This window comes from Erythrolamprus reginae, chromosome 1 (assembly GCF_031021105.1).
Source record: "Erythrolamprus reginae isolate rEryReg1 chromosome 1, rEryReg1.hap1, whole genome shotgun sequence".
Lineage (NCBI taxonomy): Eukaryota > Metazoa > Chordata > Lepidosauria > Squamata > Dipsadidae > Erythrolamprus > Erythrolamprus reginae.
Window position 1 is genome coordinate 228,869,860 of NC_091950.1, and position 12,599 is coordinate 228,882,458.

The 12,599-nt window shown below is 40.8% G+C and overlaps 1 protein-coding gene across 7 annotated transcripts in view; it reads left to right on the forward strand.

Moving 5' to 3' along the window:
* The window catches only part of SUPT3H (SPT3 homolog, SAGA and STAGA complex component), a 364,612-nt gene that overhangs the window by 290,572 nt on the left and 61,441 nt on the right, over positions 1 to 12,599 (forward strand). For all 7 annotated transcript variants that reach the window (XM_070732449.1, XM_070732448.1, XM_070732451.1 and 4 more), the window contains 4 exons: positions 5,430 to 5,505; positions 7,626 to 7,738; positions 8,988 to 9,092; positions 10,757 to 10,942. In XM_070732449.1, coding sequence (XP_070588550.1) covers positions 5,430 to 5,505; positions 7,626 to 7,738; positions 8,988 to 9,092; positions 10,757 to 10,942 — 480 coding nt within the window. The remainder of the gene's footprint in view (positions 1 to 5,429; positions 5,506 to 7,625; positions 7,739 to 8,987; positions 9,093 to 10,756; positions 10,943 to 12,599) is intronic.

Below are 12,599 nucleotides of genomic sequence, written 5' to 3' on the forward strand. Positions count from 1 at the left end.
GCTGCAGGGGAATCCCAGCAGGGGAATCCCAGAAGCACAAAAACGGGTGCTTCGCTGGTAACAGAAGTCTGGAGGTGGGGTTTCCCAGCGAGGGAAGCCTCAGTGAAATCTCAGCATGGCAAAAACACAGAGGTCCGGAGGTGGGGCTTCGAGGACTTTGGCGTTTTTGCGATGCTGCGATTTCACTGATGCTCCCTTCACTGGGAAACCCCACCTCTGGACTTCCGTTGCCAGCAAAAGTGCCTGTTTTTGCGCTGCTGGGATTCTCCTGCAGCATCGCAAAAACAAAGAAATCCAGAGGTGAGGTTTCCTATGGAGGAGAGCCTCCGGGGAATCCCAGCAGCGCAAAAACAGGCACTTCGGCTGGCAAAAGGGGTGAATTTTGGGCTTGCACACATTAATCGCTTTTCCATTGATTCCTATGGGAAACATTGTTTCGTCTTACAAACTTTTCACCTTAAGAACCTCGTCCCGGAACCAATTAAGTTTGTAAGACAAGGTATCACTGTATAATAAAGAAATCATATGTATAACATAAGGTAACAGGATTATGATTAAGATAGGCTGCTCCAGTAAAGTGTCATAATCATATCCTTTTACAATGTTATAACTTGTTCATAGCTGATGAAGTAAAAAAAATGAATAACTAAAGCCTTCAAGGAATATATATGTATAACCACACTCAAAGCAGCACAAAGCCAATAACTTCAGCCTGATGATGGTGAATGTAATTTCGCCAAAACGTCTCAGACACTCAAAATACATACATATACCCGTGAAAATCTATGAAAACAAATATCTATCTATCTATCTATCTATCTATCTATCTATCTATCTATCTATCTATCTACATTCAGTGGGGGCAGGGGGGAGTATTTAGTCAGATATCAATTGTGCAATTTCTCCCAATTAAAAAGATGAGAGAGGCCTGTAATTGACATCATAGGTAGACTTCAACTATGAGAGACAACATGAGAAAACACATCCAGAAAATCACATTGTCTAATTTTTAACGAATTTATTTGCAAATTATGGTAGAAAATAAGTATTTGGTCACCTACAAACAAGCAAGATTTCTGGGTCTCACAGACTTGTAACTTCTTTTTTAAAATGCTCCTCTGCCCTCCACTCATTACCTGTAGTAATGGCACCTGTTTGAACTTGTTATCAGTATAAAAGACACCTGTCCACAACCTCAAACAGTCACACTCTAAACTCCACTATGTTGAAGACCAAAGAGCTGTCATGGGACACCAGAAACAAAATTGTAACCCTGCACCAGACTGGGAAGACTCAATCTGCAATAATAAGTAAATGGAAGACATGCCCTTGTTGTTAATGATAAGTATTCTGAGCAGAGCCTAGTTACAAGCAGTGTGCCACAAGAGACTGTTCTGAGTCCTATTCTTTTTAATATGTTTGTGAGTGACATAGAGGAAGGTTTGGTAGGGAAGGTTTGCCTATTTGCTGATGACTCTAACGTGTGTAATAGGGTTGATATTCCTGGAGGTGTCTGTAATATGACAAATGGTTTAGCTTTACTAGATAAGTGGTCAAAGCAATGGAAACTGCAGTTTAATGTTTCCAAATGTAAAACAATCCACTTGGGGAAAAGGAATCCTCAATCTGAGTGTTATATTGGCAGTTCTGTGTTAGCAAAAACTTGAAGAGAAAGATTTAGGGGTAGTGATTTCTGACAGTCTCAAAATGGGTGAACAATGCAGTCAGGCGGTAGAGAAAGTAAGTAGAATACCTAGCTCGATAGCTAGAGGTATAACAAGCAGGAAGAGGGAGATTGTGATCCCGCTGTATAGAGCACTGGTGAGACCACATTTGGAATATGTACTGTGTTCAGTTCTGGAGACCTCACATACAAAAAGATATTGATAAAATTGAACAGGTCCAAAGACGGGTTACAAAAATGGTGGAAGGTTTTAAGCATAAAACTTATCAGGAAAGACTTAATAATCTCAATCTGTGTAGTCTGGAGGACAGAAGGGAAAGGGGGGACATGATTGAAACATTTAAATATGTTAAAGAGTTAATAAGATTGAGGAGGGAAGTATTTTTAATAGGAAAGTGAACACAAGAACAAGAGGGCACAATCTGAGGTTAATTGGGGGAAAGATCAGAAGCAACATGAGAAAATATTATTATACTGAAAGAGTAATAGATGCTTGGAACAAACTTCCAGCAGATGTGGTTGGTAAATCCACAGTAACTGAATTTAAACATGCCTGGATAAACATATATCTATCCTAAGATAAAATATAAGGGCAGACTAGATGGACCATGAGGTCCTTTTTCTGCCGTCAATCTTCTATGTTTCTATACAAGACCACTGGTAATCTCCCTCGATCTGGGGCTCCATGCAAGATCTCACCCTGTGGGGTCAAAATGATCACAAGAGTAGTGAGCAAAAATCCCAGAACCACATGGGGGAACCTAGTGAATGACCTGCAGAGAGCTGGGACCAACGTAAGAAAGGCTACCATCAGTAACACACTATGCCGCCAGGGACTCAGATTCTGCAGTACGAGACCTGTCCTCCTGCTTAAGCCAGTACATGTCCGGGCCCATCTGAAATTTGCTAGAGAGCATTTTGATGATCCAGAAGAGTATTGGTAGAATGTCATATGGTCAGATGGAACCAAAGTAGAACTGTTTGGTAGAAACACAACTCGTCGTGTTTGGAGGAGGAAGAATGCTGAGTTGCATCCAAAGAACACCATAACTACTGTGAAGCATGGGGGGACAACATCATGCTTTGGGGCTGTTTCTCTGCAAAGGGACCAGGACGATCTATGATCCATGTACAAAAGAATGAATGGGGCCATGTATCATGAGATTTTGAGTGCAAACCTCCTTCCGTCAGCAAGGGCACTGAAGATGAAACGTGGCTGGGTCTTTCAGCATGACAGTGATCCCAAGCACACCCGGCAGGGCAACAAAGAAGTGGCTTCCTAAGAAGCATTTCAAGGTCCTGGAGTGGTCTAGCCAGTCTCCAGATCTCAACCCTATAGAAAACCTTTGCAGGGAGTTGAAAATCCAGGTTGCCCAGCGACAGCCCCAAAACATCACTGCTCTTGAGATCTGCATAGAGGAATAGGCCAACATACCAGCAACAGTGTGTGCCAACCTTGTGAAGACTTACAAAAAATGTTTGACCTCTGTCATTGCCAACAAAGGATATATAACAAAGTATTGAGATGAACTTTTGTTATTGACCAAATACTTACTTTCCACCCAGGGCCGCCATCAGGAATTTTGGGGCCCCATACAACCTAAGTGTCTCTCCCCCCCCCCCGCCATTTTAAAACTACTGCCCCCCAAATCCCGTGCCATGCCCACCATGGCCACACTCCCTGGGCAAGCCCTCCCCCAGCCCTCTGAGGTCAAACACAGCCCTGATGTGGCCCTCAATGAAATTGAGTTTGACATCCCGACCTAGAGGCTAAATCCTATGAACAAGGGCTAAGAGAACGAGTATGTTTAGCTCAACAAATAGAAAACTGAGGGGGAATATAATAGTAGTTTCCCAATCCTTAAAGGGCTGCCATAGAGCATTAAGGTAGGTCAAGAAGCAATGGGCAGAACCTCACCAAGAGGGAATGCAATCTGGAAATAAGGAAAAACTTGGGACTGGGCGGCATATATATAAATAGATAGATAGATAGATAGATAGATAGATAGATAGATAGATAGATAGATAGATAGATAGATAGATAAATAAATAAATCCCTTCTTTTTTATTAAAAGAAATTAATAATTAAAAAAAACCAAATTCCATTACTATTAAAACTAAAACAACCAGCAAAACAATTAATAAAAACAGGTGCTGGGGGGGGGGGGTTTCTGTTATTATTTAAGTGCTTTTACCATATGCTTTAAATCAAGAGTCACTTCTCTCTCTGTTTCTCTCTTTCCTGTCATTCTCTGCCTCAATCATTTTCTCATTTCTCTTTTTTTCTCCCCTTTTTTCTGTCATTTCTCTCTCTCTTCCTTCCCCTCTTCTCTCTCTCTCTTTCTTCCTCTCTCTCACTCCCTTCCTCTCTCATCTCATCTCTCTCTCTCTTTCTTTCTTTCTTTCTTTCTTTCTCTCTTTCTCTATCTTGCTTTCTTCCTCTCTCTCACTCTCTTCCTTCCACTCTCATCTCTCTCTCTTTCTTTCTTTCTTTCTTTCTTTCTCTCTCTTTCTCTATCTCTCCCACTCTTGCTCTCTCTCTCTTTTTCTCACTTTCCCTCTCTTGCTTTCTCTCTCTCACTCTTTCTCTCTCATTCTCTCTCTCTTGCTATCTCTTTCTCTCCCCCCTCTGTCGCTCTCACTTTCATTCTCCGGAGGCTGCCGGAAGTGATTTTCAATGTCGGGCGCGCAGGCCTGCGCGCACTCTCTCCCCATCCCCCTGCCAGCCCACCCGGAACATTCAAAGTAAGAAAAACCTTCGCTGGTGAAGATTTTTCTTACTTTGAATGTTCCGAGCGGGCTGGCAGGGGGATGGGGAGAGCGCACACTGGCCCGCATGCCCGACATTGAAAATCGCCTTTGCTGGCCCCCGCTATGAGAACGCCTGCCCCTCCTCTCCTGCAGCCCCCTCGCTGAGAGCCCAAGACAAAAGCTCTCTCGGCTGCAAGAGCGGTGGGGCGGGTGTTCCCACTGCGGGAGGAGCCGCGCTCCAAGGTGGGAAGCGGAGAAGAAAGAGAGGCGGATCGGGCGGGCAGGGGGCAGCGGCGAGTAGCCAGGGGCGCGAGGGGGCTAGAGGCGCGGGTGGGGTGGGGGCAGCCGCAGCTCCGTGCGCGCCCTTGGAAAAGGGTGCGCAGGAGGCATTTTTGGGTGGACTGGCGCAGGCATGCGCAGCCTACAGGGAACGGTGGCACAATGACTGCTGCGGGCGCCAGGGGGCTGGCACACAGTGGTGGGCCAAAACCGCCCCCCCATTTTTCAATTTGACCAGGCGCCAGTAGCAGTAATACTGGCGTATCAGCGGCCCTGTTTCCACCATAGTTTGCAAACAAATTCATTAAATATCAGACAATGCGAATGTGTTTTCTCATGTTGTCTCTCATGGTTGAGGTCTGCCTATGATGTCAATTACAGGCCTCTCTCATCTTTTTAAGTGGGAGAACTTGCACAATTGGTGTCTGACTAAATACTCCCCCCCCCCGTATCTATGTATGTATCTGTCTGTCTGTCTGTCTGTCTGTCTATACATACATACATACATACATACATACACACACACACACACACACAAAAACACACACACACATACCTATGCGTATACATATATATAAATATATGTGTGTGAGAGAGAGGGGGAAGTGGAAGGAGGGGGAGAGAGAGAGAGAGATCATCCTATGATTCATGGAGAAAGGTAGGATAGAGTTGTATTAATGTTTTGGGTGATGTATGCATTTATATCATTTTACAGAGAGCAGAAAGACAAGCACGAGTGATGGATTCAGCACAATATGCAGAATTCAGTGAAAGCCGTCAGTTGAGCTTTTGTAAGTATTGAGTAAAAATTTTACTCTCAAAAGTAGTATTTTGCAAGTTGGTAGTATTTAAAAAGCAAATATATTTAGTGCCAAGACAAGGGGGAAATGCCATTTACACCTAACTTACAATAATAGCACCATCTCTGTTCCCCGTCCCACCCCCCATATCTGGTATGCCCAGTGAATTTTAATTTATCTGGTATGCTCACATCATCAAAACATAAGGCTATTAAAAAGAGTACATTCAAGTTCAATGAGTCTCATTAGGGATGAATTTGGGAGTCCCTTCATAAGATTTCTTCTTGTATTAATCTTTTGTACATATTCACCTGCAGTATTATTGTATAAATTAATTTCATTTGATATAGATTGCCTAAGCCAGTGATGGCAAACCTATGGCATGGGTGCCACAGGTGGCATGCGGAGCCATATCTGCTGGCACTCGAGCCATTGCCCTAGCTCAGCTCCAAAGCGTATGTGTGTGCCAGCCAGCTGATTTTTGGCTTTTACAGAGGCTCTGGAAGGGTGTTTTTGGCTTACAGAGAGTCTCCAAGGGGATGGGGGGCATTTTTATCCTCCCCCAGTTCCAGGGAAGCCTTTAGAGCATGGGGAGTGTGAAACATGAGCCTGCTGGGCCCTCCAGAAGTTGGGAAACAGGCCATTTCCGGCCTCCAGGGTGGGGGAAGCTGTTTTCGCGCAGACATTGAATTATGGGTGTGGGCACTCGGCCATGCGCGATAGGGCACACGCATGCTCTTTCAGCACCCGATGAAAAACAGGTTTGTCATCACTGGCCTAAGCCATCTGATATTTAATGGCAACAGAATCCTAAATAATTCTGGAAGTTTTTTCCCTCTTCCCCCTATGGAAAAAAGTAGATAAATAAGAGCAGAATGTGTTGGCAAAATAATGAGATCAATAGTAGTAAGAAAAAGTACAAATGATGTTGGGATTAATTTTAAATTTACAACCAGTTTTTAATTTAATTAATTAATTGACCTGGCAAAGTTACCATGTATGCCCCTACATTTTCAAACAATGTAACTTTAATTATCTGCTACTTTATTAAGGGTCTTTGTCACAAGACAATAATAAAAAAATAACTACAAATAATCGTAAGAGCTTAGAGGTCAAAGAGAGAAAAAGAGTACACTGAAGGAGTCATAAAAAAACTCTACAAAATAGCACAGTATGTTCCAGTGATAAATGAAAGCACAAAATCTTTAAATGAAAGGCACTTATCTAGTTTTCCATAACAAGCATTTGATTTGGAGAAATGACTGGTTCACTTGAGGATCATAATGTGAAGAATAAATGACACATCCACAATTGTGTCTTCTGTAAATGTCAAATAGCAGAGACATTTAGTCTGTAAGTAGTGTTTTTGCTGTTCCATTGCTTTTTTTCTGAGTTCATTTTAAGCATCTGCAAATAGTTAAGTGAAAACTCTTCATCTTAAAATGTGATAACCTCACATTTTGCACCTTTTAATTATAATCAAGGGAACACCTTGATTATATATTTCTTTCAGACAATAGTATTGAAAATTTGAACTTGGAAATATACTTATATAAATACATTGTTTTCTGAGATATTGTAATCACTTAAAAGAATTCATCTATACAAACAGAAATGAAAACCTATTATGAAAATAATAACTGTTTTTGAAATATCTGATTCAAAGCTGCTTACTTGAGAAATATTGCACAGACCCGAGTATGCTTGTAGGCCAATGTGCTTAGCACAGGACATGATGGTGATGGTGATGGTGATGGTGATGATTGGCTGTCATACTGAAAAGTTTGTTCAAGTCATGCCTTAAGCCATAAAAGTCAGCTGGGTGAACATTGGCCAGTCACACTCAGCCCAACCCATATCATGGAGTAGCTGTTGTGAGGAAAATAGGAGGAGGAAAGTGTGTTAGATATGTTTGCTGCCTTAAGTTACTTATAAAAATAAGGTGGAACATACATATATACATACATACAGTGCATTCATACTTGTCAGTGAACTCAGAATCCTGAATGTTGTATTCCATCACTTATATCAGAAGTTACAAGGTCTTACTCTTCATATGAAACAGTAGAAATCAGAAGATATAGGCTTAATATTTTTTTTCCCCAATACAGCCAAAAAAGCCTCCAAATTCCGAGACTGGTTGGACTGTAGTAGCATGGAAATAAAACCAAATGCAAGTGCTATGGAAATGCTGGCTTATTTAGCATATGAGACAGTAGCACAGGTAATGAGAATTTTTTATTTATTTTTTTAATTAAAAATAAACTTTATTTATAACACACATAACACAAACAACAAAACACAAAAAAGACATTTAAAAAAAAGTTGGACAGTTTGTGATATGCCTGTAGTACAACTCTAATAGTACTTATTTTCTATTGCATAAATTATATTTACATAATATACATCAAATCACAGCAATGATCTTATTCAGATATCTATTTTTCTTTCCCTTCCTTTTTTTTTTTATGGCCAATCCTCTGACATTTGCTCTCCAAATTTTCTAACATTTATTAACTCTCTGTCTTTGCTTATTCCTTTTTTTCATCCAATCATAGAGCCTATCCCAACAGCTAGTATACTCTATCCCACCTATATTTTTTCATTGTTTGGTTATTTTTTAATTGTTTGATTTAACCAAACCAAATATTTTTATTTCTGAAGATTTCCATTTAGTTACATTTGAATTTGAGGGCAATCATGAACATCAGCCACAATGGACTCAATGGTCTTCCATACATTTTTGTTCCCTACCTCTCCATAGCCTCCAAATGCCACTCCCTGAAATTCAAGGGTGAAATATCTAACCACCTTGCCATTCTCTTCCTGTTTTTCAAATGCCTTACCCCCGCTGATTGGCCTTGTTTTTCTCCTATTCATCCAACCTTGAAATATTTTCCTGAAAACATGCTTGCTTCAGGTCCATGCGTGGTTTATTCTAGATCAGGGGTGTTAAACTCAAGGCCCAGGGGCTGGATCAGCTAAGGACTGGCCCGCAGTGAGCATGTCGTCCTCCTGAGCTCAGTTTTTGCTGGCATAGGGTTGCAGGAGGCTGGCAGAATGCTCAGACCGCCACAGGTGCCCCCGACATAAGTGACATTGAGCCGGTGATGCCTACCCTAGTTTACTCCGTTCCCCCCACCCCAAGGTCAAATACAACCCTGATGCAGCCCTCAATGAAATTGAGTTTGACACCCCTGATCTAGATAATACACTACCTAAACTTGGCTGTTCCATACGCTGGGTGGTGGGTGCACAGAACATTTTGCATGTCCATATTGTAAATCAATATGGAAAGATACTATTCTCACAGAAAGGGAAAAAAACACATGCCTCTAATACTTTCCATAGCACTAAATTAACATCAAAACATTAAAAACTTTCCCCCCTTTTTCAATGCACCCTATACTTATTAATTGCCAGTCAAATTAAGATTTACATCTGTTCATTTTTAAATTGCAATTTTTCCTTAGCTGGTGGACTTGGCCCTTTTGGTCAAGCAGGACATGATACCGAAAACTGGTGACCCTTTTAGTCATGCAATATCTGCTACTTTTATTCAGCAACACAATTCTGAGGTAAATATGACCTTATATTTTATAGCTTACAGAATATAGCGTATAGTTTATTGATTGGCTTTATGTTTCATTACAAGGATTTAAATTTCAATAGGAATTTTTATGGAAGCTCTCATCACTTTCCCTGAAAAGGCTCCCAGTACACATTTCTACAGATTTAACAGATTTAACAGATGTAACTATAAGAAGAATTAACTGATGATTCCTAGTCAGGAAATGAAATGTCTACAGACAAACAATTAAGCTCAGAGGTACCAAGGACTCCGCAGTTCAACCCACAACTGCAGATATTATCTTCTATTGGAACTAACTATATGGGTTAAAACATTTATTCAATAGCTCCTTTGCAGAGGTGGACATTTATTTTCTTCCTCCCAGGCCCAACCTAGGACCTGTAAATATAAATTTGAAGTGTCAGGGATATATGTGTCCAGTGATGGGCTACCAAAATTTTTACTACCACACTGTGGGCGTGGCTTATGTAAGATACCCTGCATTTTCTTTCAACGTCTTTCAGTGCAAATTGGGTGCTCTGGTGTGGAGCTCCATTTTCACTATCCCACTGTGTCTCCCCTCCCCCCCCCCCAATCCGGGCAATAGCCCACCACTGTAAAGGAAAGTAAATATAGCATTGAGGAACAGAAGGAAGAAACTGCAGCCATTTAACCTGAGAAGGCATGTTAGACATGACTTCTCAAATGTATAAAGTGCTTCTGTGGAGGAGGGGGGAGCACATTCAGTCTTGCAAGATTCTGTTACTACAACTTTATAATAAAACTTGTATTAGCATTCACAACTTTAGTTTCAGAATTGATATACCTCAAAAGACTGACACTTCTTTTGTTGCAAAGGAATCTCTTGCAATAGATTAAGAAGAAAAATCCAATGATACCATTTCTTTTAAAGCTGATATTGTTATATTTTATTTATTTATTCATTCATTCATTCATTCATTCATTCATTCATTTATTTATTTATTAGATTTGTATGCCGCCCCTCTCCGTAGACTCGGGGCGGCTATATATATGGGTAATCTGTAATTAGATTTCCAGTCAAAGACTGGTGAATAATAATTGAGATCCTAAACAAGGAAGTAAGAATTGGTAAGGCAATTTCTCTAGATAGTTCCAAACCAGGTGTTTTTTAATAAAATTATGGTTTGTGACATAGTGAACCAAATGTTCATACTGCATTTGACATTTTTGTCCCATTTATTGAGTGCTTCCCAAAGCAGATGCTAACATTTTGTGATGTTAAAGGTATCATCACAGGATCCAATTATTATTATTATATTACAAAAATAGTGAAATTAATATTATTTACTATAATACAGTAATATAGTCATGGAATACTATTTTTTATATTGAGTACTATTAGATTTCCATCAGAAAGATTTGGATTCAAATTGTATGATTTAGGATATATATTAGAATACATTTAGATTCAGTAGTGAAGCTTAGGCAATAATATCTATTAGGAATAGAAACTACCTATATTGGATCCTTCTGGATTTTGGAGGTAGAAAGGGTTGGGAAAGAACAGCTCCAGAAAGAAATGTTGCAATTGTTGGAATGCCTCAGTTTCCGATCATGTTCATCTTCTACAATTATACCACTGATTGGTATTCAGAGAAATAGGTGAAGGAATAATTTTGTCTTTTTTAGATGCATATTTTAGGGCAAACTGCAAGTATGAAAAGCAATCCAGACTCACCTGATAATACTCCACCGCCAACACCAACCCTGCCATCAATGGGCCCACAGTACCTTGGGAAAATTCAGTCTGGGACTATGGGAAATGGCAGCACTGGACCAGATTCCTCCAAAGTCAAGCAGCGAAAGAAGAAAAAAGTAAGTTAAAACTAGCAATGAAGACCATCAAATATTTCAGCTCCTCCAAATATGTATTCTGCCCTTTGGAAAAGCTTATATGTACAGTGTGTAGGTCTTTCAATATGCTTAAGTGTCAGGAGACATCTAATAAACACAGTATTGAAGAGGTTTGCAGACTATCTAGTCAGACACTGAGTATTTAGTCAGTAACTGTTAACTTTAAGTCTGAATCATAAAACCTAAAGGAAAGGTCCTTCTGAATATGGCTTGCTTATCTAGTATTCCCTGCCTTCAATTTCTGCCTTTCTAAAGAGGCAGTGACAGGCACAGCCAGTAACCCTTCTGAAGCATATTTTTCCTTTGGATCCAGGTACCTACACATTCCTGTTTCATTGAAGTATAATAACTTTTATCTTTGTGATTGTTTCGAGATATACTGTAAGTTGCCTTGGGAATCTAATCTGAATAGAAAGGTGGAATATGACTCAAATAAAGAAAAATTATCAAACTAAGGCATAGATAGAGTAGGATTATGTGAGCCTCAGCTAATCACAGTAGAAAGTTTAATACAGTGATGCCTTGTCTTATGAACTTAATTGGTTCCAGGAAGAGGTTGGTAAGGTGAAAAGTTCGTAAGACAAAACATGTTTCCCATAGGAATCAATGGAAAAGCGATTAATGTGTACAAGCCCAAAATTCACCCCTTTTGCCAGACGAAACGCCCGTTTTTGCACTAGTGGGATTCCCCTGAGGCTCCCCTCGCTGGGAATCCCCACCTCCGGACTTCTGTTGCCAGCGAAGCGCCCGTTTTCGCACTGGTGGGATTCCCCTGCAGCATTGCAAAATCCGGAGGTGGGGTTTCCCATGGAGGGGAGCCTCCAGGGAATCCCACTAGCGCGAAAATGGGTGCTTCAGCTGGCAATGGAAGTCCGGAGGTGGGGTTTCCCAGCAAGGGAAGCTTCAGCGAAATCGCAGGATTTGCGATGCTACGATTTTGCTGAGGCTTCCCTCACTGGGAAACCCCACTTCCAGACTTCTGTTGCCAGCCGAAGCACCCGTTTTTGCGCTGGTGGGATTCCCCTGCTGGGATTCCTCTGCAGCATTGCAAAATCCAGAGATGGGATTTCCCATGGAGAGGAACCTCAGGGGAATCCCACCAATGCAAAAATGGGCGCTTCGGCTGGCAACTGAAGTCCGGAGACGGGGCATCCCAGCGGCAGTGGCGGGTTCGTAAGGTGAAAATAGTTTGGAAGAAGAGGCAAAAAAATCTTAAACCTCAGGTTCATATATCGAAAAGTTCATATGACAAGGGGTTCGTAAGACGAGGTATCACTGTATATATAATTCTGCTTTTCCTCCTTATCATGCTTGTCTCATATTTGCCTTCTTTCTGTTGCCAACCGTTTGTAAGCTCCCCAAAGCTGTTGGCATTTGATTAAAAACCAATCAATCAATTAATCCCCAGCACATGTTTCATTTTTGTGCTGCCAAATGTATACTGCCAAATGGAAATTGGAATGGAACGCATATGGAAATCTAAGTTGCTTTGGAAGTTTTGTTTTCTTTATATGAGATTTGACAGCCATTTTAGGTGATCTTGTGACTGCTCTAACGAGATCAGTTTCCTTATTGCGATGAAGTTTTGGAATAATTTTTCCATGAAGGTTCATTTTGG